Genomic DNA, 25917 nt, shown 5'->3' with positions numbered 1-25917 from the left:
TGATCTACATCGGAGTTGATCATCAAAGATGATTTTTGTCGAAGTTGTCGTCAAAAGTGGTTGTCGGAGCGTGGAGTTGGTTCTCAGAGCTCGGAGTTGGCAGAGCAAAGGTGATCATCGGAGTTGCTTGTGCGAAGGTGGTCGTTGGAGTTGGTCATCGGGATAGTTGCCAGAGCCTGGAGTTGGTTGTTGGAGTTAGGCGATGAAGGTGGTAATCGAAATATGGTAGTGGTAGTCGTTGAAAGTGAACGATGGGTGGAGCCATTGAAAATATTAGGAGGAAGAGTTGGGGTGAGTTGTAGGGAGAGTCAGAGGTGAGTTGATAAAAACTCCACCAATATTTGAAGTTGGTGAAGCAAATATTGAGTTGGTAATTTTTATCATTTCAACTCGTTGGTATGCCGAATACCCTTCTTTTAAAATATTAGAGTAATTATGTATTATTTATTTTTTAAATTAGTTTAAATCACCGGGGCTTCTGCTACCAATATATCTTTCCATTTCTGCTTCAGTTTTATTTTATTGTTTTTATTTATTTAGTTATTCTATTTTTCTGGCGGATAAACGCCACGGCCCCAAACTTCAGCACCTTCTATCGTCTTCTTCACTACTCCCACAATTTCAGAAAACACAAAGAAAAGCTCCATAGCTCAATCTCATACCCATAATCTCCTTAATTCAACCTCCTCCAAAACTTCATCACCTTTAATTACATTGAGTTGAATGACACTGATCACGGTCAAATAAGTGTAATTTTTCATTACAATTCCCTTTCCAAGAAATGGACGGTCGCGCTCTAACGGCCTCCTCCTTCTTCACCCCAATCGATTTATTACGACCCAGAAGGAAAACTGTTAGAAATCTGTGTTTTAATGGCAGACACAGTAAGTTTTCGGTTCTTGCTTCCAAAGAAGAGGCTGAACTCGACCGTTGGGACCAAATGGAGCTCAAGTTTGGCCGCTTGATTGGGGAAGACCCCAAATTAACATTGGCCAAGGTCTCTCTCTCTCTCCCTCTTTTATTTCTCTAGAGTGGTTTCTAGAATCTAAATTGAATCATAATTAGAGGGCTTAATCCATCCGCTTGAGCTTTTAAGTTATTGGATAATTTAACTGTCACAGAAAGTTGTGTTGGAACTCATATGATGTTACTTTTCATTCTGTTAGTTGATATAGTATCAAATTTACCATCATTCATCAATTTAAACTTTTGGGTCAATGAGTCATTTAACAGAGTCTTGCAATGTTATTTACTCTCAATTAATATTGATTTCACTTGTTGAGTATATTAAACTTGTGGATCAATTGGTGATTGAACACTGATTTGTTTGGTTGGATTTTTTTTATTAGTTTATAAGTTGGAAATTGAGGGGATCGTTAAAATATGAATAAAAAATTAAAGAGCTCTTGGGTTTAATGTTTTGGCAGCTAGTTTGATCATATTTATGCTCATGGCTTGAAATTCTAGTTTTGTGTATATATAATTTGTGATGTGTTTTCTGATGGTGAATTCTTACTATTCTATCTTAAGCTTTTTCGTATGGGTTGATAATTCAGATAATGAGCAAAAAAACGAATCCGGATGTTTCTTATCTAGAAGTTGAGAAATCGTTTTACCAGAAGAAGGGTAAGTCTAACGAGGTAGAGGAACTTTCTCTTGATGGTTTGAATTTGGTCAGACCACAGTTAAAGAAGGAAATGAAGTTAAAGGCTGCCAGTAAGCCACCTGCACCAGATTTAAAGAAACCAAGCCAAGTAGTTGGAAAGGTAGCAGTTAGTCCTAAAGGTAGGGTTCCCAATGTTATTTTGAGAAAACCAACTATTTATAATGAGGACGATGTTGAAGATAAGCCGTCGCGGATAAGAATGAAGCCGAATTTATCATTGAAAATGAGCAATGCATCGACAAAGGAGAAATATAGTGATATGACACTGTTGAGGAAGCCGGAACCAATGACTTCAAATGAAGTTATTGATGAGAAAGAAAAGCTCTCTGGTGAGGGGTATGTTGATATTGTTGAGAATATTGAAAATCGAGTTAGTAAGGGATCGACAAGTGACCTAGCTGATGGTTTTACTCTTTCTAAGAAGCCAGAAATAGGAGGTGACAAAACAAGATTTGCAGAAAGTGAGACGGTTGATGGTAAAGTGGAGAATGACGTTGAAGATGTATACATCCTAAAAAGGCCTTTAAATGCGATGTCTGGCATGTCTGAAGAAACTGAGGTAGGTTCATCAACAAATGAAAACGGGAAGGATATTGATTATTCTGCTATAGGTAATACTCTATATTAAAAGATCTTTTCTTTTCTCTGACCCTTTATTTAAAGTTAAACACACGTTTTTTTGTTAAAATTATGAAAATGTAATTTTGTATTTGTTCATCTGCCAAGTGATATAGATTATGTGAAGGACTCAGCAGTGTTGAGCGAATCATTCAGTGATATTTTGGATTCAACAATGAAGGTGTCCAAAAAAGCTACATTATTGGGTAAACCAAGAAGGTAGCAATTGCAGTCTTATGATCTGTAATATCCTGTTTCTTTTTATACCCAAATAAATTTGGTTGAATGGCACTGTTAACAGAGTAGATCATTCTTCTAAGGAAACAATAAAACTCAGTAGAGAAGAGGCCTCCACCCCTGAAACGGACGTCAGTGGTGCTGTTGAGACAGAGAACTTCTCTGCTATCCCTGCTTTGGAGGTCAGGCTGTGCATACTACTGTTTACTTAACTTATTTATTTCAATCACCGGTCTTTAAGTCACAGATGTTGATAAATCTGCAGGAACATGAACTTGCTGACTGGACTAAAGCAGAGGATCTGGCAAAGTCAGGAGACAGAGCCGACGTGGAAGTAATAAGCTCGAGTACTCGAGGTTTTGTTGTAAGTATATTATAGTCAGTTCATGTGCTTTGTCCTGCTTGTATTTGAAGTTAACTTATTTCTTTTTGGCGTTACTTCTTCTTACTTTGATTTGTGAAGGTATCATTTGGCTCCCTAGTAGGATTTATTCCGTACCGTAATCTTGCTGCCAAGTGGAAGTTCTTAGCTTTTGAGTCATGGCTAAGACAGAAAGGTTTGGATCCATCAGTATACAAGCAAAACTTAGGAACTATTGGAAGTAGTGATGGTGCAAGCCAGCCCTTTGCCAGTACTAGGCAGGATTCGGAAATTGATGTAAAAGATGGGGGAGAACTCACACCTGATATGAAATTGGAGGATCTTCTTCAAATTTATGATCGAGAGAAAATCAAATTCTTGTCATCATTTGTTGGCCAGGTATAAAAGCCTCACTCATTTCAGAAAACACAACTGTTCATGTTAAGAGTACTGATAACTGTATAACTTGCAGAAAATCAAAGTAAATGTGGTGTTGGCCAACAGAAAATCAAGGAAGCTTATCTTTTCCGTAAGGCCAAAAGAAAGGGAGGAATTAGTCGAGAAAAAGAGGAGTTTAATGGTTCGCTACTTCGTCCTGTAGTAGCATTTGTTGGATGCTATGCTAGAGTGCTAGTTTCTGTAATTTTAACTCATTGAACCTGAGCTGAAGATAATTAATAATTTTTTCCCAGGGTTTTTGAATTGATTAAGAATATATCATGCAAGAAACAGTAGTGTTCATTATTTACTATTCATTTCTTATTTTTTTTTCATTTATTTTCCGTAACACTATCAATGCATCCATGTAGCTTGTTGGTAAATAAGGAAAAAAAAAGCATCTCATTCAAGATAGTTTTGCTGACATTGTTGGGATATGCCTAGAAGAATTTTTGACTACCAAAGGCATAAAGATGAGCACATCTCTTTTGATACATTACATTATTCCTTTGTTATGCAGTTGAAATTTCGCGCGCCCACCTTCTACACACATCAATTTAAGGGTTGATGCATTTACCAAAATAAACCTTGGCACTGCTAAATTTAATCAAGTCTGGGTCTAGGCTTCCTTTTTCTGCATTCTCTGAGTCTATTTTCTCGGTTGCTGCTGTTTTGAGGCACAAAACCCGTGTATAATCTGCACTGACAAAATCTTTTGTTTTCTACCAAAAGTTTAATGTTTGTGATGTCTCTTATTTAAAGAAAATTTGCACTCATTTAACTGCTTTTCCAGGCGACGCTGCAAGTAGGTGACGTTGTCAAATGCTGCATCAAGAAGATTGCTTATTTTGGTATCTTTGTAGAGGTAAATAGAAGAGCTTCTTGTTTTTTTTACATTAAAGTGGTATGTCAGCATGATATGGTGCATACTTCTAAAAATATGGTCAATAAAGAAATTGTTGATGGGTTGTTTTCAGATTGGGAATGGACATTCTTTGCTTCAAGTTGCTCTTTTAGACATATTTACTTGTATTAATGTTTATGTATGTGTTCTAAAATGTTGAGTTTTTCTTCCACCATGTTGATATAGATCGAAGGAGTGCCTGCTTTGATTCATCAGACAGAGGTTTCCTGGGATGCTACTTTAAACCCTGCATCATACTTTAAAATTGGTCAGGTATTTGCCATCACGATTCGCCAAATATGCTAATTTCTATTTTATTCACTAAAGAACTTAGAGAAAAATTTACTTCCATCATGATTACTTTCATTAAAAGACATCTAACAATTCACACATTATTAGATGCTAATTCAAATATGACCCTAACCTCTCAACTCTCCCCAAATCCAAATTATAGAGCAAGGAAATGAGAGTTCATTCCATGTAACAATATTGTGGTAAGATCATGACCATACCCTGTTCAAGAGATTGGGGAACTCTCCCACCCTATGTTTAAGAGTCTAGTGGCAATCTCTCTGCTTAAAAGAAGTTCACTATATATATTAGTTTATTCAGTATTACTTTACACTAGAAATTGGGTTGGGGGAAGGAGGAGACAGGGATCATGCCTGCTCACATGGAGGGGGGAACATGGCCACAAACCAATGAGTTACCTGTGGAAGCTCATATTTCAAACTTCCAGTTTAATATTTTTTTTCACGATTTAATTGTCTCCATATCTTTCTTTTGTAGGTTGTAGAGGCAAAAGTTCATCAATTGGATTTTTCACTTGAACGCATATTCTTATCGTTGAAGCAGATAACAGTAAGATGTATTCAGAAATTAAACATCTTCATAAAGTTTTAGCAACTTTTCTGTGTAGAAACCATATTTTTCTTAATGCAGCCAGACCCGCTAGCTGAAGCATTGGAGTCTGTAGTTGGTGATCATGATCCCATGGATGGAAGATCAGATTCAGCCGAAGTAGATACCGAGGTGTTTATTCTCTTTTTAGTCAACAATATAAATTTGATGGAAGTGATGATGATCATGTATCGACTTATCATCAGAACTAACAATCATCTTTTGGATTTTATGCCTAGTTCGTATGTTGCCTGTATATTGGAAGAATTTTAGGAAACATCTCCATCTACCCTTATATATCTTAAATATTAAGAACATTCTTACCCATGTGCGAAGCGTGCCAATGCTAGAACAAGCACCAATCCACCCAATAATTAAGTTATTGATCTTCCCAATCAACCATCAAGGGAGCATGTGGGCTCCATTTTCTCGAATAAAATTGGGAAAGCCAAAGAATCTTCATGAAACTATTGAACACTTAGAAAATAAATTTTGCTTCATAGCATTTGTTTCCTTTTTTGATAATAAGCATGCAATGAGTTGGATAAAACGTTGCTGATTTAACTGAATGTGGCAATATCATTTCTCTCATTTGATTCTTTTAGAAATCTTTAAATGGTTTTTCATTACAAGTTCTATTTTGGACAGTGGTCTGATGTAGAATCTCTCGTCAAGGAACTGCAAAATACTAAAGGTATTGAGGCTGTATCCAAAGGACGTTTTTTCCTTAGCCCTGGATTGGCTCCAACCTTTCAGGTAAAATAACGACCCTTTTTTTTTTTTTTTTGATCATGAGGATAATATTTGAAACTTAAACGAAAAGGAAAATTCTCCTCATCTTATCCCAAGCTTTCATGCAATCTATAGTATATGTGGTGAATGAGTATTATCTAGTTCCTTATGTTTATATGGTCTTGGGCATAGCTCAGTGTCTTCAGATTATTTTCCACCAAACTCTCCATTTGATGCAGGTTTATATGGCTTCTATGTATGAAAATCAGTACAAATTACTTGCTCGATCTGGTAACAAAGTACAAGAGGTAAATATTCAGAAACATTACTCTTTTTCCATTGCCAAAAAAGTCACTAAGATTCTTATGAAGCTTGGGACTAAGAGTCAATTGTACAAAGGAATAGGCTATAGAACACTGGATTTATACCCTGGTTTGTGGGTTTCGTACCAAGTCCATATAGCATAGGTTTGTGGAGCTTACAAGATCAACAAACTTGTAGCTTGGTAGACTAAACATAAGTTTGACTTCTTAACCATAGATTACATAAGCTGACTTATGAGCCAAACAGTCCCTTTGTTAATTGAAAATATTTTCTTTAATCTTCCGATAGTAAACGGATAAACACTTCCAATTCAACAACTCTAGTTTAAGTTGAAAAGAAGTATACTTTTGCATTTTTAGGGACCAACTGATCTAAGCACCCCACTTGTTTAAATTTATGTAATCTTGTGATTTTATTTTTGTATGCAATGAGTGTTATTTGAAATCTGGATATTATATTGTGCAGCTGATGGTTGAGACATCTTTGGATAAAGAAACAATGAAATCAGTTATCTTAACTTGCACCAACAGGGTAGAGTAGCCAGTTTCTTGAGTTTTGAAGCTTTTGCTTTGAAGGAAAATTTGATTGTGAAAGGTACATAAAGCAGCAAGCAGCATTAGAACTGATCTTCAATAGAAGAATAGGAAAAATAGTTCTCCTTCAATTTGTTTCATAGTGAGAAGAAGAAGCCTATCTTTTTTTGCCCAATCTCTTGTGGGAAATAAAAAGAACTTGGCTACTGTTTCTTAAAATCAAACCACATCATGATATTTCTCTTCATTCAATAGAAATTCAACATCTTTTTCATTGTAAACTTGTAGTTATGATCCTGCCTGAAACCATTCAAGATGTATTATCTTTGTCTTTTGTGAGTATCCTTTCAAAAGATCAGATGCAAAGGCTTCATGGTTGGGCTTTAAATCTTTTGGTCTTTGTGGTGTGAAAAGAATGGAAGGATCTTCAGTGATACTATTCGACATTTGAGAGGTTCATGGTTTGTATTGGTGTAAATGTTCATATTGTTTTCATGCTATGTATCGATTTTCTTTTCATTGATGAATGAAATCTCTCTCCAAATGAAAATTATGCTAAACTATACAAAATACTCCTAAATTTTGTAATTTGTATAAAAAATATTTTAAACTTTCAAAATTTTCAAAAATACTCCAAACTTTCAAAAACAATTAAAAAATATCCTTACCGATAGTTTTGGATAGAAGCCGTTAGTATTTTGTTTCAAAAATACTCTCGAACTTTTAAAAGTTTCAAAAATATTTTTAAACCTAAAGAAAAATTCAAAATACTTTTGCTATTTGTATATGAACACTAACCGTTAATATTCGTTTAAGGGAAAAAAACATTGAACTTTAAAAAATTGCATTAAAAAAATGCTCTACCATAGTGTAGTGATCAATCTATTTGAAGTTTTCTAGAGTTAAAAAAGAATTAAATTTAAAATAAATTATATAGACATTTATATATTTTTCATATGGATACTTCCATTTTTTTCTCATTTGTCCAACTTTTACACCGATTTTGTTACAACGAAATATAAACCAAAACTTCAAGTCAAAGCATAAAATCCTATAAAATTTAAAATAAATAGTAAGAGTAGTTTTAGCTTTTTTTTTTTTTTTTTTTAGGTAAGGTTACTAATGCAACTTTTAGAAGTTTGTAAGTATTTTTGCAATGAAGTATTAATGTTCTCTTTATATATTAACAATAAGGGGTTGTTTGGGTATTGAGTTGAGATAAGATGTCTGAAGTTCATATGTCTGGGGATGCAGAGTTATTTGGTCGAATTCATATGTCTGTGTTTGGGGTGAAAGTTATTTGGTTTGAGTTCATTTATGTGTGTTTGGGGTGTAGAGTTGAGTTCATATGCCTGGGTATCTGATGTAGTTTTTTGAACTCTAAATAATATGCTTTTATGATTACTATTTTTGTTTGAAACTTTTTTATTCAATAATTCTATCCATCTTTGTTTGAATAAAATATGGATTGCAATTTTTTCTTTTAATTTTATTTATTTATTTATTTTTTTTCTTTCATTTTTGAGCAATGAACAACAATTAATCCATTACATTTCAAGTAGAAATATGGTTAAATAAAATGAAAAACTAAAGCAAAATCAAAACTTTTAATTCTAGCTATTTTTTCTCTCCATGAATTTCATTATCATATTTTTTCTATTGTTGCTCTATATTTTTACTATGTCATTATTTTTTAATTAAATCTCCCCCATCATCGTAATAGTCAATGAAATGCCACCACATTTTTCTATAGTTTCACTTAATTTCCTTTAAATTTAGAGAATCATAAACAAATATCTATTTTTCACTAATTCTTGTTAGAAAATGTTTTAGGAAATTTTTTTCATTTTATGGCTCTTTTTGTTATATGTTACTTACTTTTCAACTACATACATATTTTTTGGCTAAATATTCTTAACACTTATTTGATACGTGAATTCATTAGGTATAAATATTGCACTTAATGTAGACAATATATATATATATATATATATTAATATAATCAACAATCTTACAACATACTTTAACAATCATCAATCTTATAGTAGTCAGAAGTGGCTATCGAATATGATTTTTGTTGGAGTTTGTAGCCGGAGGCGGTTTTCGGATCCCGAAGTTGGTCACGTGAAGGTGTGTTGGAGTTGGTTGTCGAAGTTTGTCATCGAAGGTGGTTTTCGAATCTTGGAGTTGGTCGGATGAAAGTGGTTGTCGAAGTTGATCATCAAAGATGATTTTCGCTGGAGATTGTAGTTGGAGGTGGCTGTCAAAGCCCGAAGTTAGTCGCATGAAGGTGGTATTAGAGTTGGTTGTCGGAGTTTGTCATCGAAACCTCGAGTTGGTCGATGGAGTTGCTCGCTCGAAGGTGTCATCGGAGTTCGTAGTTGAAGGTGGTTGTCGGAGTTGGTCACTGGAGTTTGTTGTCGGAGTTAATTGGTCGTCGAACTTGGTAGTGCAAAGGTAGTCGTCGGAGTTGGACCACCGAAGATGGTTGTCGGACGCCAGAATTGGTTGTCGGAGTTGGTCGCGCAAAGGTTGTCAAAGCTGTTATTGGAGGTGGTTGTCGGAGTCCGGATTTTGTCGCTAGAATTTTCATCGGAGGTGGTTGTCGAAGCTCGGAGTTGGTCGCCAGAGTTGTCATTAGAGTTGGTTGTCAGAGTGCGAAGTTAGTTCTCGGAGTGTGATAGTGGCCTATGGGTAGAGCCATTGAAAACATGTGAAAAATGTAGAATTGAGGTGAGCTGGTAAAATATACCAACTCAACTCCACCAACATTTAAAGTTTGTGGGCAAAACAATGAGTTGATATATATCAACTCAACTCAACTCATGTTGGTGAACAAAACACTCTCTAAAGATATTTTTTAACGTTTCTTTTAATATTAAGGGTAGTTTTAAAATTTTTGAAAGTTCAAATATATTATTTAAATAAAACACTAACGATTTCCATTCAAAACTAAAGGTAAGGGTATCTTGAATTCTTTTTTAAAGTATATGGGTATTTTTTAAACTTTTGAAAGTTTAGGAATATTTTTTTTTTATATATATAACGTACAAAGTTTAAGAACGTTTTGTATAATTTAACTTAAAAATTATAAATTGTACTTAGTACATGTTGTTTATCTTGTTTGGTTTTGAATTGGAATGAAGTAGATGATTACTATAATCTTCTTTGATATTTCTAGTCATTTAACTGTAAAATATGCTGAAAAAACTAAAATGTCCTTTCTTAATTTGATTTACTTATATAGATTTTAAACTTTTTTACTTATTCAAATTTTTATACTTACTCAAATTAAAATAGTAAAATTTTAAATTCCATTCATCTGATAAAAAAATTTAATTTTAATTTTAACATAAATAAGTTTATATAAAAAAATAATTATATTCTCCATTGAGATTGAGTTTTTGTTGAGAAAACAAAATCAACAAAATTAACAAGATAATATTGTTCAATTTATCTATTTGAAGGTAGAAAAGGTAGGTGTAAATAGAGAAAATCTTTTTGCTCCCTTCCCATTCCTTGTGTAAACGGAGACTTCCCACTCGTGTTGAGTAAATAGACATTTCCAATGGATGGTTGATAAGTTGAGGGCTTAGGAGGTCGATTTTGGAAAAACATAAATAAAAATAGTTTAAGAGATTTTCATATTTGAGATGAGTCATAAAAATAGTATGTGCATCTGTAGTAGATTTAATAATATGAAGTGTGATGTGACAAATAATTAAAAAATAATGTGTGACAAAATATAATCTAAAATTAAAAAAATACATTAGGGTGTACAAGTAGGAATTGTTGCTAAGTCCTTAATCATCTTAATCACATTTCATATTATGGTATTGGCTAAATATGTAATGATGAAATGTTGAATTTTGATTGCAAAAAAACATTATTGAAAATTGAAATGAAAAGTGAAGTGACATGACTCCATTCTTCTACATAGATATACATAATTATCAAAGGAAAGAGATGATCTCTTTCACATGGTTTTGATACATTCCCAAGTTTTATTATTGGTTGATTCAAAATGACTTCACACATCATTTCACATCATCTTCAATGCTTTCCCTTTGGTTAAAACATTAAAACATATTTTCCCCCCCAAAGTGAGCACGACAAAACTAACATATAACTATGAGATTCGTGGTTCGAATCTTTTACCTCTAACTGTATTTAAAAAAAAAAAAATACTATCTTTTGGTCTTTCTAATATTTTATGGACAATTTAATTTTTTTACTTTCATTTTTGTAACAATATAATCTTTGAACTTTGGTTTATAACAATTTAGTCATTATACTTTTAATTTTGTAATAATATAGTCCTTATTGAGAAATTTTGTATTAAAATTTAATGAGATTTCTTGTATAGGTAGATCAATGAACTAATTAAGGACCTAATATGTTTATGAACTACAAAATCTAAATCATTAAATAATAAAAACCAATATTTAATTTTAATGGAAGTTTGTACAATAAAGATTAAATTGTTACAAACTTGAAAATCTAGCAACTAAATTGTTACTTTTTAAAGTTTAAAGTTTGGATGATTACTTTTATAAAGGTTTTGAAAAAGAACAAAAGTGTTTTTTCTAAACCTTATTAAACAAAAATTTGAATAGAAATGCTAGCCTAAACACTTTTAAAGCTTAACCAACACTTAAATACATAATTGAAAGTTTAGAATTAAATTGAGCTTATTCAACGATAATTATTCTCTCTCTTAAATTTAGAGGATCGATCCACCATCCTTTCAATTTTGTATTAAAAACATGTTTTGAGACATAGTTTAGTTAAAAAAAAAAACACTTTTAATCCTAGAACTTCTATCAAAGTAATAATTTAGTCCCTAAATATTAGTAGGTAACGATTTAGACCAAAGTTTGTAATAATTTAGTCCATAAATTTCAATAAAAAGTGATTTAGTCTCTGCACTTTAATTTATAACGATTTAATCCTTATCGTAAAAAATATTGGTGTGATCTAATTAATTTTTTTACATGTGTAAATTGATAAACTGATCAAAAATAAAATTTATTTATAAACTACAAAAACTAAGTCATTGTGTAATAAACATTGACACTAACTTTGATAAAATTTATCACAATATGGACTAAATCGTTATAAATTATAAAATATAGAGACTAAATCGTTACTTATCAAAGTTGAGGGGGCTAAATTGTTACTTTCATGAGTATTCAACTACTGAATATTATTTTCCATGAATGTTCAAGTACTAAATTGTATCCTTTAAAAGTCAAAATGAAGGGACTAGAATGACAATTTTTAAAAAGTATAAGAACCAAAATGAAAAGTATGAGAACTAAAATGAACATTTTTAAAATATATGGACCAAAATGAATAATTTAAAAATATAAAGACCATAATGAAAATCAAATTTAAAAGTACAATAACTAAGATGAACATTTTTAAAATATAAAGACGAAAATGAATCAAACTAAAAGTATAAGGAGTATTTAAACCAAACATTTTTTTAAAGAAATAGTTTCAATACTAAAATCCTTCTTCCTTTTTTTTTTTTTTTTTTTTTGTTCTTTTTGGGAAGCTAACTTGCATCGTTGTTATTTATCATCCAACCCAACACTGCATGAAGCATAAAAGATCGAACAAGAAACAAAGAAACATTTTATACATAGAAGTGATAAAGATTCCAACTTTTTTTATTATAGCAAAGTGCTGACCAAGAAAGATAAAGAACAACTCGAAATAAAGTAATAAAAGGAAAAAAGATCAAAATTTGGGAAAGAAATAAAGAAACCCAGATGGGAAACAAAGAGATTTAATTAAAGTAATTAAGGAAAAGAGAAATAAAAGGGACAAGGGTCCATCTTGAATGCTGTTTTATAGGCGAAAACATTGGTCAATTAACAACAAAGCTCAACATTAATTAGATTAATAATCTGACTTACCTCAAATTTAAGTCCTTAATTACGGCTTTCAGTTTTATGAGTGTCTTGTCGGATAGTGTTCTGTCTGTCCGCTGGAAAACATCGGGGTTCATTCATGGAGCCATGTGATACATTTTTTCCTTTGACGAAAATGCCCTTGCCCTTCTTACATTATCCCCACTTCACCCCACCTCCTCAGCCTAGCCGTTCTCTTTGCTTGCAGTGCAAGTGCCACTTCCACAGCCAACCTCTGAAGAAACCCCATTCTTCCCTTTTATATTTCTTCCTTCAAACCTTCATACCCTTAATTTTTTTTTATGCTCTTTTTGGACTTATTTCTCTCTGTTTTCTGGCCGTGACATTGGGGATAAGGAGGTAAAAGGGTAGAGGAGCAAAATGGGAATGGGAACTAGCATCTTTATCATAAGATGGATCAATTTTCTCACCATGGTATGCGTGATTCCTCTTGATTTTACCATTTCTTTGCTTTCTTTTAAAGATGATGTTCTTTATGGATATTTGTTCTGCTTGTTTTGCTCCCATGTCTTTCGAGTTTGGTTGAATGTTGTGTAAATGGGTTCTGTTTATGTTTTGCCCGTGTTTGTTGAAGTTTTTTGTGTTTGATGGGGTTTGCCTCCACGGTTGTTGGAAAATTTGTCATATGTTCGATGATTTTCATTGTTTTTCTTTTTGAGTTACTTGTTGGGCTGTCTCTGACATTGCATTGAAGGGTTGCATAAATTTCGTTTGATAATCATTTAGTTTTTAGTTTTTGAAAATTAAGAATATAGTTATCTACTTTTTTTTTTTTTTTTTAAGAATAGTAAAGATAAAACTATTATAAGAAAATTATGAGAAAAAAGAACCATTTTTCAAAATAAAAAATTAAATTGTTATCAAATGGAGTAAATTTTCTATTCTCATTTTAGAATGTACTTTTGGAATACATATTGATGAACCTTTCCTTCTTGATATTAACTATTAAAGGAAGGATAATTTTGTCTTTCGGTTCCATGAAGTTTAGACCTGATTTCTATTTTTGTTCCCAAGGTTTGGAAATCAAATAGTTTAGTTCTTATTGAAGGATTCATTTGTCTATATGTATTAGACTTTTAGTTGTTGAGTTTTGAACTTGTTTTCTTTCCTAGCCCTTGTGGCTTCAAGATTGATACTTTATAATTTAGTCCCTAGGAAGTGAAAATATTGTTGTCTTAGTAAATGTGATGAATCAATGAAAAAGGATTTGTCATTCTTTTGAGTTTAATTATGCATACCTAAAAATTTACCAAGATTTAAAGGGAAGGAAGATGAGACATCTTCCCAAGCTCAAGGGTCAATAAATTTATAATGATGTTTTTGAATTTACATGAATCAAGAAAGGGAAAAATTTACAAAAAGAGACAGCTAGAAAACTTACTACATCAAGGACAATCTTCGCCTCTCTACTCTTATCATAAAAGAAATAAGAATTATAAGGTTTAAAGATGACTTAAAATGACTATGAGAATGAGTTGTTGGAGTAGGGCTTTAAGCATCAGTTTAATCAAGTCTTAACAAGATTAATGGGTTCTTGAATCATGTGTATCTACATGTTACAGTTTCTGGCTATTCTTGTCATAATATTTGGGATATGGATGGGCACCCACCACGACGGTTGTCGAAAGTCTCTCACTCTTCCTGTTATGGGACTTGGTGGATTCATCTTTGTAGTGTAAGTTTTCTATCTTTCTAATAATGTAATCTGATTTTGTTCAGAGTATAATTTGATTCACTCACGCAATATTGTTGGCATCAATACTTTTGATTCAGGTCCATAGTTGGTTTCTTGGGTGCCCTTAAGAACAATTCAATATTGCTGTGGATTGTATCCTTTTAAATGAAAAATTATCTGAACAGTTGATTTTGATTTTCCTGAATTTCGCTCAACCTTGACCTTCTGCATATAGTATCTGATTATGTTGTGCATTACATTGGTGGGGATCCTCGTGTTTACGGTGCTGGCGTAAGTATATATTTCTGAAGTCATTTCCATAATCCTAAAATTTACAATCTTGAAACTGCGTTGCTTTCTCACATGTCCTATTTAAATATGTGCCTCGACATAAAATTCACGACTTCTTCTTTAGTGCTCTTTTCTCATGGTTTGCCAAATGAGATCTTGAAAGTCCTTCCTAAGCTTTTTGATGTTCTTTTGTATTGTATTGGACTATGAGAGAGTTTGACAATCCTCTTTAATTTTGAAACACAAACTTTATCACCCTTATGTAACCTGTCATGGATAATTAAAAGAAGAAAATACTTAACAGTTCAGAGTTCTATTGTTGGTTGAAATGGTGTCCTTTGTTCTTCGAGCATTATGTTTTTCGAGCATTATGTTTTGTTGATATCAATGGATTTCCATTTCTTTTCAAGTGCTATTATTGATTGTATTTGGTTGTGGTTGCAATTTTTTATTTTTTATTTTTTTGTTTCTTTGTAATTTGAGCATTAGTCTCTTTTCATTTTATCAATAAAAAGCCTTATTTCCCTTTTTTTTTTTAAACAAAAAACATCTTCTTTGTGGTGGTAAGAAATGCACAATTAAGAAATCCATCAAATACCAAACAAAAAAAGATTGAGACGTGTGAAAGAAGGAACTAGTGTGATGACCACGATGAAATTCATACGTTAAGTTCATTGCTCCTTCGTAAGTTGATAGACCTTTTGAGCTCGATGATTCGATGAATGCTTTTTGAGCTTTATAGTGAAGTAGGCGATTCAGCAGGTTCTTTAGTTACAGGTCCTCAAAAGTAACTTCTTATACCTTACTTGGTCGATCTGTAGTTTGTATGAACATGTCTTGGGTTGCTTTTAAGCAATGTGGGCAGAGGCCCAGCATTCACATCCTCTAATTATAATAAAAGGCTATGTGGTGAGAATTACATTACACTCAATTATGAATTTTCTTTCATCTGTGTACCCTTATCTATGTAATTTGTCGTCCCCACGGTTCTATTCCTTTTATTATCTTTGTTATGTTCACATGATCCCCTTCAAGATATAAAAGGAAGTATCAAAGTGGACATCCATAGTTGTTGGCATCTTTTAGCTAGCAACAATACACGACTCATACACTTCCTCTTTTTGAATGCTTTTTAATCTTGCTTTGCTGGCTTCATAGTTGGTATGTAATTTTGATTGTCGTACTCTTCTTGAACCCAACCTAATTATTTGAATTTCTTTTAGGTTTATTGTTACAAATAACGGCTCGGGACATTCTATAGCTGGCTTGAGGTGAGGATATATTTAATTCATTCGACATAAAGTAATTTTGCTTTGAGGATGCTTAATTTTAAAGGATGGAAATGGTTTCATCTTCTATCTATGCTAATAAGAATAACCTAAACCCATCATTCTCAAAGTTCGGTATTCGTGCATCGATAAGCTGGAATTTCTATGGACTGACATTTTTTCCCCTTCTCTTCCCCTTGATGAGGTATAAGGAGTATCAACTACAAGACTACAGTACATGGTTTCTAAAACAGGTGAGTACTATTTTACCTTTTGCCAAGAGAGATCAATATTTATCCTAATCTTGGCTCTTCTATTACAGCTTAATAATACTAATAGTTGGATGCGTCTGAAAAGCTGTCTCGTCAAATCCGAGGATTGCAATAATCTTTCAAAAAGATACAAGGTACTTGTTTCAAGTTCGTTTGATTTGAATAACAGACTCTTTGATTATTTATATCCTCTCTTTCTCATGAAGCCATTTTGTTTGACAATTTCAGACTCTCAAGCAGTACAAATTGGCTAAGCTGACGCCAATAGAAGCGGGTTGTTGCAGACCCCCATCTGAGTAGGTGTAACTTTCAAGTTCTTATTTTTCTTCTTCCATGTTTATAACCGCAACAAACAAAAGAAGAAATTAAATCAATGTCCTTTCCATATTGCCATAAACCTTTATTCTTTACAATCTTTTTTGCGAAGAGGACGACAATTTATGACATGAATTCAACTTTGTTTCAAAAACATTTAAAAAATTGTGAATTTGAATTCTTGTCGCTGATGCTATCTTTTCGATGTCGTGATGCAAATGACAGATGTGGTTATCCTGCTGTTAATGCATCATACTATGACTTGAGCTTTCATCCTGTCAATTCAAACCATGATTGCAAACTATACAAGAATTCCAAGGCAGTCAAGTGCTACGATTGTGATTCATGCAAGTAAATATCTAGTAACCTCATTCTTCCATTCCCCATTCATCGCCGCTGCCCCTGTGAAAATTTTTATAATCATTTGATTGTTCGATCATTCAGGGCTGGAGTCGCGCAGTACATGAAAACTGAATGGCGATTGGTTGCGATCTTCAATGTCATTCTATTTGTTGTCTTGGTGAGACACTTTCTGCTAACACTTTCAAGTCTTTTCATTCTCCTCCCTTTATTTCTTAACTCTTACTTGTATTTTCAGCTGATTATCTACTTGGTCGGATGCTGCGCTAGACGAAAAGCTGCAAGAAATCGGTCTAAAGGTTAGTGGTACACTGATTGCGGTAAGCAGACTGCTTAAACATCGAAACAGACGGTAGTCCTCTTGTGCCATGCAAGTGACCTGTTGGAAGTAGAAATTTTTAACAAAAGAATGATGTTTGTCAGTCAGTGTGTGTAATATATGCAGCCAGCCATGTTTGTATGTAAAGAGTTTGTTCTTTAGCTAGTACAATGACAGTTCGTTCTGTATCAAACTGTATTTCGATTATGAACCATTATTTGCCTTCACAGAATGCTCACTTGGTTCTCCACCGTCCGTGCCCAAACTTCGTCTAGTTGCTGTATATGATGTATCATTTCGACATGCTACCTGACACAAGAAAAAGGTTCTTTCTAGCAAAACTCATCCCCTAAAGTTTAGTGTGACCAGATTCTTGACCGATTCCAAGTAGAAGACATGATTAATACTACCATTTTGAATTGAATCAGTGCATGTGACATAAGAAAAGTGATCAACGGGTAAAATACAGCAAACTGATACGATCTTTATACATAAAAAGGAAGACTTGAGTGTCATCTCCTGCTAACTCAAAACAAAACCAAGCAAAGACTAAAATCAGAGTTCAAATCTGAGATAGCAATTTGATCTTTTAACCACTGAAGCACTTGAGTAGAGTCTTTGGGATGAACCCCGAAGTACGATATTTTGCTGCGGCTTCCTCGACCTTGAGGCACTGTTCTTTTCGCTCTGCCTCGATGGTTGCTTTCTTCTCTTCACCTTCCTTATGAATTCCAACTATTTTATTCTTCATTTGCTCGGCATACTCCGCTTTCTTCTTCTCCATTTTTTCCTTTCATTTCACAACAACCGAAACGCTTCAAAATGTGTATCAACAAACCAGAGTCTGTAGCCAGTGAGAATTATAAAACTATCAGCAAAAGCCAATTTACCTCTATCTTCATCAGCTGTGCTTCTATGGAGGCTTTTTTGGTATTCTCCCAAGATTCAACAGCAGAAAGCCTTTTGTATGCCCTGTCCAAAGATTTCAAACATGTTAAAAAAAAAAAAACTCAAAAAGAAAACAGAATTCAAGTTCAACAATAGAGAAAATTCTATATTTTACTTGTTCTCTGCTTTTATCTTTTCACTCTCCTCCCATGCTTTTATCAATGCCATCTTCTTCTCCCATTCGACCCGAGCCAACGCAATATCTGAGAGAACGAGACTCAAAAAACGGTATCTTCAACTCGGTTCATAATAATTTTTTCGTTTTGTTTTTAACTTTTATCAACAATTCTATATAGAATGACAATAAAATGAAAAGAAAAGGGTGTCTTTTAATTTTTTACCTCTGTCCTTTGCAATATCACTTTTCTCAGCAGGATCTGAAATCTCTGTCATTTTATTTTTGTCTTTGTTAGAGAAGAAACGAGCCACTAATAAGAAGAAAAAGATCACATGAAGCAAAGAAAACAGGTAATTTGCAAGAAGAAAATGGTAAAATAAAGATTTCTTTTTGTATATAAGAAAAAAAGATTCTTTATAGTTTAATGAAGAGTATGATTGTCATTATTATTACTTTTCTGTTAGTTGCAGATTTATTTCCAAAGAAGACCCCAACAAAGAAGGGGAAAACAAATAAATTGAAATTATTTTCTTCCCAAATCATTCTTTTGGAAAACTGAATATCATGTTTCATATCATCAATCAGACATTTGATAAATGCCAAAAAAAAAAAAAAAAAAAAGTAAAAAAGGTTTTTTTTTAATAAAAAAAAAATCATTTTTAGTTCCTATAATTTCAGATATCTAAATTTGGATTTTTTTATAAAAAAATTGGTCCATGCAATTTCAATAAATCTCGATACAATCTTTATTATTAGTTATATGCTTATAAAATTTAGGGGAATTGTAAAACCACCCCTCAAATATCGAAATATGGCGGTAGATACAATTATACTCTCAAACTTTAGTTGCAAAAATTTGTCCCTCTAACATCTACAGGTGAATTGAACCCTTAAATTTGGCATAGTTGTAGAAATTTGACTCCAAAATGATAAAAAAAAAAAAAAAAAAATTGAAACTTATACAAAATTGTTATGATTGATTTCTACAATTATGTAAATTTGAGGATCTAATTTTAACATTGGTATAAATTTGAGAGATCAGCTTTTACCATTAAAAGTTTGAGGTATAATTGTTACTACCACTATACTTTAGAGTAATTTTTACCATTTGCCATAAAATTTAAAAGCTGATTACAAAATTGATTAAAAGTAAAATATGAAAACTAAATTGAAGTATAGAACTAGCCTCCTCACAATTTGCCCTAAAGTTGCTCTAAATTAAGAAGATGGTAGAGGTCCCATTTGGATTGACTTAAGAAAAAAATGTTTTTTTTTAAAAATTCACATTTATTTAAACACTTTTGATAAAAACAGATTAAAATACACTTGATAAGCTATTTTGAGTGGTTGTCAAACACATAAATTTCTTTCAAAATGACTTATTTTTTAAATTAAACACTTCAAAATATATTTCAAACACACCCTGAAACTCGTTTATTATACCTTCTTGATTCTCGACTGTTTGTAAGAAGGCTAGTGTTCTAAACCCAATTTAGTTTATGTTTTTGACAATGCATGTTGTGTGTGTGTTTGACATTGCGTGTGTACATGCATGCGTACGTGCGTGTGTAGAACCAGTCAAGGACCAAAAAAGAAAAAAAAAAGTTATTTTAACCCAAATAAATTTGAGAGAGAGAGAAAAGGCAATAAAGTTGTTAAATAGAAAAAAGCTGATTACTCATGGCAGTGTATTAACAGTACGATCAAAATCCACCTTTTTTTTTTATTACATTTTGATAGAATTGGAAAATTTATTATTTTATTCAAATAATTCAAAATTTAAATGATGGATTGCTTGGGAGATGTTTTAAACAAAATTTTCACAAAAAAAAAAATGGCCAACTTTTTCGCCAACATTTAAAGGTAATTGTTTTAAATGATAAAAATATTAAAAAAATATAATAAAATATTATTGTCTATCACTGATAGACCGCTCGTAATCTATCATTGATAAACAATGATATTTTGTTATATTTGTAAATAAATTAAGGATAATTGTAATCGGTAGCATTTTTAGAAATAATAACCAAGTGTATAACATCATTTAAAAAAATTGCAAATATAGACAAGTCTATCAACGATAGACTTCTAAGTTTATCAGCGACAGACTTCTATCACTCTTACCAGTGATATGATCTATCCATGATAAACTTCTACCAATAATATGATCTATCACTGATACACTATTTAAATTTGACAATATTTGTAATTTTTTTCACATTAAGTTATATCTGCTAATACCTTTGATCTAATGTCTATATTTGCAACTGTCTCATAAAGTAACCCATTTTCTTTTATTGAAAACGTTACAACGTTTTATTGTGAATAATGCTTTTAAGTAAAGAATACATTATTGGTTTGTACATTAGAGGAAATTATGTCAAAACAATTAAAACCTAAAAAGAGACTTTATTATTTTGCTTCTTCTCAGTCTTCTTTTAGAAGGGAAAAAAAAACAATAATTTCTACCCAATAAAAGTATTATATTCAGTTCAACATCACTAAATTATTGATTAAATTAAAAATTTAATTAGTATAATTTAGAGAAAATTAGAAATAGTTTGATAAAACTCTTACTATTTATGATAATTTTATCAAATCATAGAAACTATTTAAAAGATTTTACCAAACCAGAAGTATTCACTTCTAACATTTTGCAGTCAAATTTATTATAATTTTACCAAAATTATCACTTATTTCTTCCAAAACAATGGAAGATGAGAATATGAAAAAACGATTAGTGTGTTAATAAAAATATATGGAAAATTATTTTAAATGATAAAATTCTTGAAATTATTTACAAATATATCAAAATTTCATAATCTATCAATAATAGATACTGATTGACATTGATAATTGATAGACATCGATATAAGTCTATTAATGTCTATCATTGATAAATTCTAAAATTTTGCTATATTTATAAATATTTTGGTCCATTTTGTTATATTTGAAAACAATAAAAAAAAATGTATTATTATCCATTCTACTCCAGCATTTCTCTCTGTTTCATACCCATGAAATTAATTCATATATTTATCAAATCTAAAAATAAAAATTAGGACATATTTAGTAATGATTTGAAAAGGTTAAAATCATTTCAAAAATATTTTTAATCATTCAAAATTAATTTTAATATTATAAAAAAATTATTATTTAAAAGTATAGAATTAATTTTAAGGATGATAACAAAAGTAATTTTAAAAATTTTAAAATCACCCCAAACATCCACTTAAATAAATAATCTAAATCGATATTCTAGTGGGAAGGAACTATTTTCTGGAAAAGTAAAGATTTTCCCGGAAGCCAAACAAACAGAGAGAGAGAGAGAGAAAAATCTCAAAAGAATAAGAAATAAGGAAAAACTTTCCGGGAAAAAGAGCCATAATCTGTTTCCCAGAAGCCAAACAGAGATATAGAAAAAGGAAAAAGGGCAAAAAAACAGAGGAAAAGGAGAAAAGAAAAGTATACTGTGAGGAAGAGAAATGGGGTTACGGGGAGCGACGTCGTTTTGAGGCGGTGGTTGATCAGCTTCAGAGTCGTCGGCGGCGGCCATAACGTATTCTTTCAGCTTAGCCACGGTGTCTGTCTTTTTCAAACTGAATTTTGTAATGATGATGATGAAGAACAATGGAAACCCTTTTTTTTTCTTTTTTCTTTCTGTTCTCTTCTCTGTAAATTTCTCTCTTTTTCTGAAGGAAGTTGTTGGAGAAAGAGAACACAGAGAAGGTCCTTTAAGGGTATTTGGGTCCTCACAAAAATTACTACTTTTTCATAATTTTACATAATTTTTTTAGTTAAATTATAAAAGAAAATACTCAATTTAATTCCAATTATATAATTTTACACTTTCAAATATTATTCTTAATCTTGTTATGGGATAAACTATCCTATAAAATTTAAAAATATAAAACCTGTATATATATGAATTAAAACCATTTTATTTGTTCGAGTTTCAAAGGAGTTATCCCTCGGGTTAGAATTGATTTACCATTCTTATTGGAGTAGCACCTCATCTATAAGATCTAACGAACTTTACTTTGTGGAGTAAACCAAATTTCAACAAATTTTTTTAGATAGAAGAAAGTATTTTACAGAAAAAAAACGTTGATGAAATTAAAAGTAAAAATCCAAATTAAGGAAAACCATATTTACAGAATAATTTGTGGTAATTCTAATAGTCATGTCCATTTATCAAGTTAAATTGAAATTTAAAAAGACGCAACCATTCATGAAAGAATACAATTTGTGGAATTGAAATGATGCAATTCGAAAAGAAGAATGGTTTACCATTTATTCCAACAAATCTTACATAATTTTTTTTTTTTTTTTTTTTAAAAAGTGAATTCTTGAAATAAAAATTAAAAATTGTAGCAATGATCTAAAATAAAATTTGAATCATCAGTAGTTATATTGCTTCATAAAAATGAATTTCAAAAGAATAATATACAATTTTTTTTTTTTTTGTAAAGAATAGGGATATTTTCTAAACAAATGGTAAGTTAAAAAAACATTTGTATATATCATTTAGTTTTTTTCTTTTTAAATTTGTTAGTATTTTTAGTTTTCAACCTAACTCTAATTTCGAGATTATCGTATATATTTGATGCCAATTCAGCTATATTTATTTTAGTATGAAAAACTTGATAGTATAATATATACTTAATTTGACATGAATAACTTGATAATAATATAATATATTCAAGTGAAATGATTTTTGACAAGAAAATCTATCTAAAGGAAGTATAAAAATTCCCTCTCATATGAATTTGGTAAATAATTAATGAAACTTTTTTTTTCTTTTGAAAGAAGGTGGGTTCAGCTTTGAGATCTCATTAGGTGGTAAATAAAATTTTCTTTTGAAGGGTTGATTTTTAAGAGATGCTAGAGAGAGAGAGAGAGAAAAAAATGTTGAAATCACCTAAAAAAAGAAATCGTGTATCTCAATGCCAAAATTCAGATAGGAGAAATGCACATGACATTCGTATCATACCAACATTAAATTTTGTTTAAAAGAGAGAAAAATGTTGATATAAAAAAAAAAAAAAAGAATACATGTGGTGTTTTCCATAAATACTCTGATGGTTAAGTTAGAGAGTAAATGAATGTGGAAGTTATGGAGTTTGAGAGTTGAATTTAGGTTATCTCATGTGGAGCTATAATGATGTATTTATAGCCATTTTATTTAGAGTTGTTTTTTTTTTATTTGATATTTTTAGATTTAATGTCATTTGGTAGTGAATTTCAGCATTTGAGTAAGAAAACAAGATTTAGGGGTGAAAGGAGTGAATAAAATTTCAGTTTGTTCGTTGATATCGAGGTGGGAACCAAGACTTTAACATTCTTCAAAAGTATGTACATGTTATTTGTCTATTATATCATTAGTTTACAATTATAATTATTTATTTAATGAAAGCTATAATAAGTCTTATTGTCAACATTTTTTATCCATAGCATTTATTAGCTTTTTATAGCTTTAATAAATCCTACTGTTGCATATTTATAACTTCTTAAATATGTTCATAGTCTTATTGTTGTGTTTCATACATTTCTACACATTAGAAATCAAATAAAATTATATTTATATAATCTCCAAAATAAATGTTATCAAAATAAGCATTCAATACAAGATTCATGTATCCCAGCAAAAAAGATATATAGTAATAAGTACTAAAAACTTTGAGATGAAACAAAACATAAATTTATAAATTACAAAATATGTCGATATCAAATTCCAAAATAACTCCAACTTAGTTGTGTATGTAGTCGACCACAAAATACTAGAAGATGCATTCACTGATAGTCCTTCATCAACCTACAAAAAGAATGTTAAAGTAATAAAAAGTTTAAGTAAAGTTATTAAAATAAAGAAATAAAATAATCGATTGATATAAGTACTAATTAAAACAAAATAAAGAAATAAAACAATCGATAGTTATACGTACTAATTAAAACTTTTTCAAATGGCCATGCAACTTTACTATCGATTGCATCTTCTATATATGTCATTTCTGAGTTTGGCCTCCATAAAAATGCATCATGTTTTCTTGACAAGTCTACCCAAACTTTCACTACTTGTGGTCCAAGGGAAACATGATGAACAAAGAACTTTTGTGTCATTTGAAGACCATCGACCTTCAGCAACTACCTCTCCTATACCACACCAATCTAGCAACTTACACTTGCAAAAAACATTATTCTTATTAATACTCTATCAACAAGGCAATATAAAAAGTAATACTTAACATAGTGAAAAACGTATAAAAAGTTTGTTAATCTAAAGGTAGTTCAATAATCTACAAGTAACAAATAAGAATATAGGAAACAAATAATAAACACTTTACCGAAGGTGAAGATACCACTGGGTCAATAACAGTGTTGTTAATCAAGGTTTCATTTAAAGTATTAGAGAGATGTTCACTTGTATTTCCCTAAAACTAAAAGAATAAAAAGAAACAAAGTAAAAATATTAAATAATAAGAAAACATTAACATAAACCCACATTGATTCTACTAGTTAGCAACATACTTGAACTTTGAGTAGGTGAGATATCAAAAATTTCATTTCAATCATCTCTCCATCCATCTTGTTACACTTTTCTTCAAGTTGGGTATAACTCTCTCTTTGAGAAAATGCATACAACTTTGACGTGGTCACCCAAATTCGAGTCCTCTAACATGACCACGATCAGTAGCAAGAACTTTGCTTATTGCATCATCTTTCATATTAGTCGAGGAAGTTTTTGTCCCGTCATTATAATTTTTTCAATATGTTCCTAGCATTCTCAAGTATCTTAAAAAATTTGAGTTTCAAACTTTGAGAGCCCTCCCCTTAGATATTCAAAGGAAGAAACAAAACCTAACATTAACTATAACAACCACGAAATTGTTGGAGTTAGCATGTAATTAGCGAAAGCAAATAGAATCATTAAACACTTTAATTCAACAATTTTAGCAATAAAGAAAGTATGCTCATAACAGAAAAAGGGGGTTTGAAGATATACTTTGAAGACCTTCTTCAAGTTCGAATTCAGCTTGATTTTTTACTCCAAAAGGATGTAGACCACAACTGGATCTTCCCTACTATTCTCTAGGTCCTTAGATTGGATTGTGGGATCCAAAATGAATAGGAATTGGGAGAATTTTTAAGAGAAAAAGTCTGGTTTTTCTGGTTTTGAAGAACTCTTCTTCAATCTTGATTGTTTGTAAAATGAGCCATGTAAAAAGAAGACAACCAGCTCAAATCTGTTGATGTTTTATTCACCTCAACCATGCAATCAGATTGCATAGCCAATTGGCAACACCTCCTTGTGAGATTTGAGTGGGAATTGAGTGTTGAATATTGGAAAAACCCACTCAAAATGCCACTCGAAATGGAAATTGGTTTAAAATCAATTTTTCATTTTAAAAATCAATTTTCAAAATTTTTAATTTAATTTTATAAAATTTTAATTAAAAATAAAATTGATTTATTTTGAAATTTCATAAAATTCAAAATTTTAATTTTAAATAAAATTAATTCAAATAATTAATTTTAAATAAAATTTATTTATTTAATTAAAATAATTTTATATCCAATATCAAATTATTAAAACACCAACTCTATGATCATGAATCTCTATTCATGTAACTAATACTCAAATCAAATTTAAATATTATCCAATTCTTCAATTTCATGTTATTCGTCAATTAAACGTGTA

At 31.1% G+C, this 25917-nt stretch overlaps 3 protein-coding genes across 6 annotated transcripts; 2 read left to right on the top strand and 1 right to left on the bottom strand.

Annotated features, from left to right (window-relative positions):
• The first annotated feature begins 452 nt into the window (after window positions 1-452).
• On the top strand, window positions 453-7245 carry LOC120067263 (Nucleic acid-binding, OB-fold-like protein). Its single transcript, XM_039018792.2, has 14 exons — window positions 453-997; window positions 1557-2277; window positions 2401-2503; window positions 2586-2703; window positions 2787-2885; window positions 2985-3281; window positions 3355-3462; window positions 4114-4185; window positions 4411-4497; window positions 5014-5085; window positions 5167-5256; window positions 5773-5880; window positions 6096-6164; window positions 6646-7245. The coding sequence occupies exons 1-14, from the start codon at window positions 782-784 to the stop codon at window positions 6718-6720; spliced, it is 2235 nt and encodes a 744-aa protein (XP_038874720.1). The 5' UTR covers window positions 453-781; the 3' UTR covers window positions 6721-7245.
• Window positions 7246-12673: 5428 nt separating this feature from the next.
• TET10 (tetraspanin10) lies at window positions 12674-17384 on the top strand. Its single transcript, XM_039020206.2, has 11 exons — window positions 12674-13066; window positions 14215-14327; window positions 14426-14480; window positions 14563-14618; window positions 15842-15889; window positions 16092-16140; window positions 16209-16292; window positions 16387-16454; window positions 16699-16824; window positions 16918-16993; window positions 17072-17384. The coding sequence occupies exons 1-11, from the start codon at window positions 13013-13015 to the stop codon at window positions 17135-17137; spliced, it is 795 nt and encodes a 264-aa protein (XP_038876134.1). The 5' UTR covers window positions 12674-13012; the 3' UTR covers window positions 17138-17384.
• Window positions 17385-17549: 165 nt separating this feature from the next.
• On the bottom strand, window positions 17550-21955 carry LOC120068441 (remorin 1.4-like). 4 transcript variants are annotated; one of them, XM_039020207.2, is made up of 5 exons: window positions 21690-21955; window positions 18442-18528; window positions 18216-18303; window positions 18043-18124; window positions 17550-17942 (listed from the first exon to the last, which is right to left on the bottom strand). In XM_039020207.2, the coding sequence occupies exons 1-5, from the start codon at window positions 21772-21774 to the stop codon at window positions 17742-17744; spliced, it is 543 nt and encodes a 180-aa protein (XP_038876135.1). In that variant the 5' UTR covers window positions 21775-21955; the 3' UTR covers window positions 17550-17741. The 4 variants fall into 4 exon arrangements, with proteins under 4 accessions (XP_038876135.1, XP_038876139.1, XP_038876138.1 ...); XM_039020211.2 differs by having other exon boundaries at window positions 18442-18486; window positions 21714-21941; XM_039020210.2 differs by having other exon boundaries at window positions 18442-18486; window positions 21690-21938.
• Window positions 21956-25917: the final 3962 nt, after the last annotated feature.

Source organism: Benincasa hispida, chromosome 12 (genome assembly GCF_027475165.1).
Source record: "Benincasa hispida cultivar pf3 chromosome 12, pf3_genome.v1.1, whole genome shotgun sequence".
Taxonomy (NCBI): Eukaryota; Viridiplantae; Streptophyta; class Magnoliopsida; order Cucurbitales; family Cucurbitaceae; genus Benincasa; species Benincasa hispida.
This window is presented reverse-complemented; position numbering and strand designations above follow the sequence as displayed.

Excerpts from the sequence above, each read along its gene's own strand:
- LOC120067263 (XM_039018792.2), top strand. The coding sequence starts at position 782 with ATGGACGGTCGCGCTCTAACGGCCTCCTCCTTCTTCACCCCAATCGAT. Across the intron at positions 4,186-4,410 it reads ATTTTGGTATCTTTGTAGAG|ATCGAAGGAGTGCCTGCTTT; the intron begins GTAAATAGAAGA and ends ATGTTGATATAG. Across the intron at positions 5,257-5,772 it reads CAGCCGAAGTAGATACCGAG|TGGTCTGATGTAGAATCTCT; the intron begins GTGTTTATTCTC and ends TATTTTGGACAG.
- TET10 (XM_039020206.2), top strand. The coding sequence starts at position 13,013 with ATGGGAATGGGAACTAGCATCTTTATCATAAGATGGATCAATTTTCTC. Across the intron at positions 15,890-16,091 it reads CATTCTATAGCTGGCTTGAG|GTATAAGGAGTATCAACTAC; the intron begins GTGAGGATATAT and ends CCCCTTGATGAG. Across the intron at positions 16,994-17,071 it reads TCATTCTATTTGTTGTCTTG|CTGATTATCTACTTGGTCGG; the intron begins GTGAGACACTTT and ends TTGTATTTTCAG.
- LOC120068441 (XM_039020207.2), bottom strand. The coding sequence starts at position 21,774 with ATGGCCGCCGCCGACGACTCTGAAGCTGATCAACCACCGCCTCAAAAC. Across the intron at positions 18,304-18,441 it reads TGATATTGCAAAGGACAGAG|ATATTGCGTTGGCTCGGGTC; the intron begins GTAAAAAATTAA and ends TCGTTCTCTCAG. Across the intron at positions 17,943-18,042 it reads CACAGCTGATGAAGATAGAG|GAAAAAATGGAGAAGAAGAA; the intron begins GTAAATTGGCTT and ends GTGAAATGAAAG.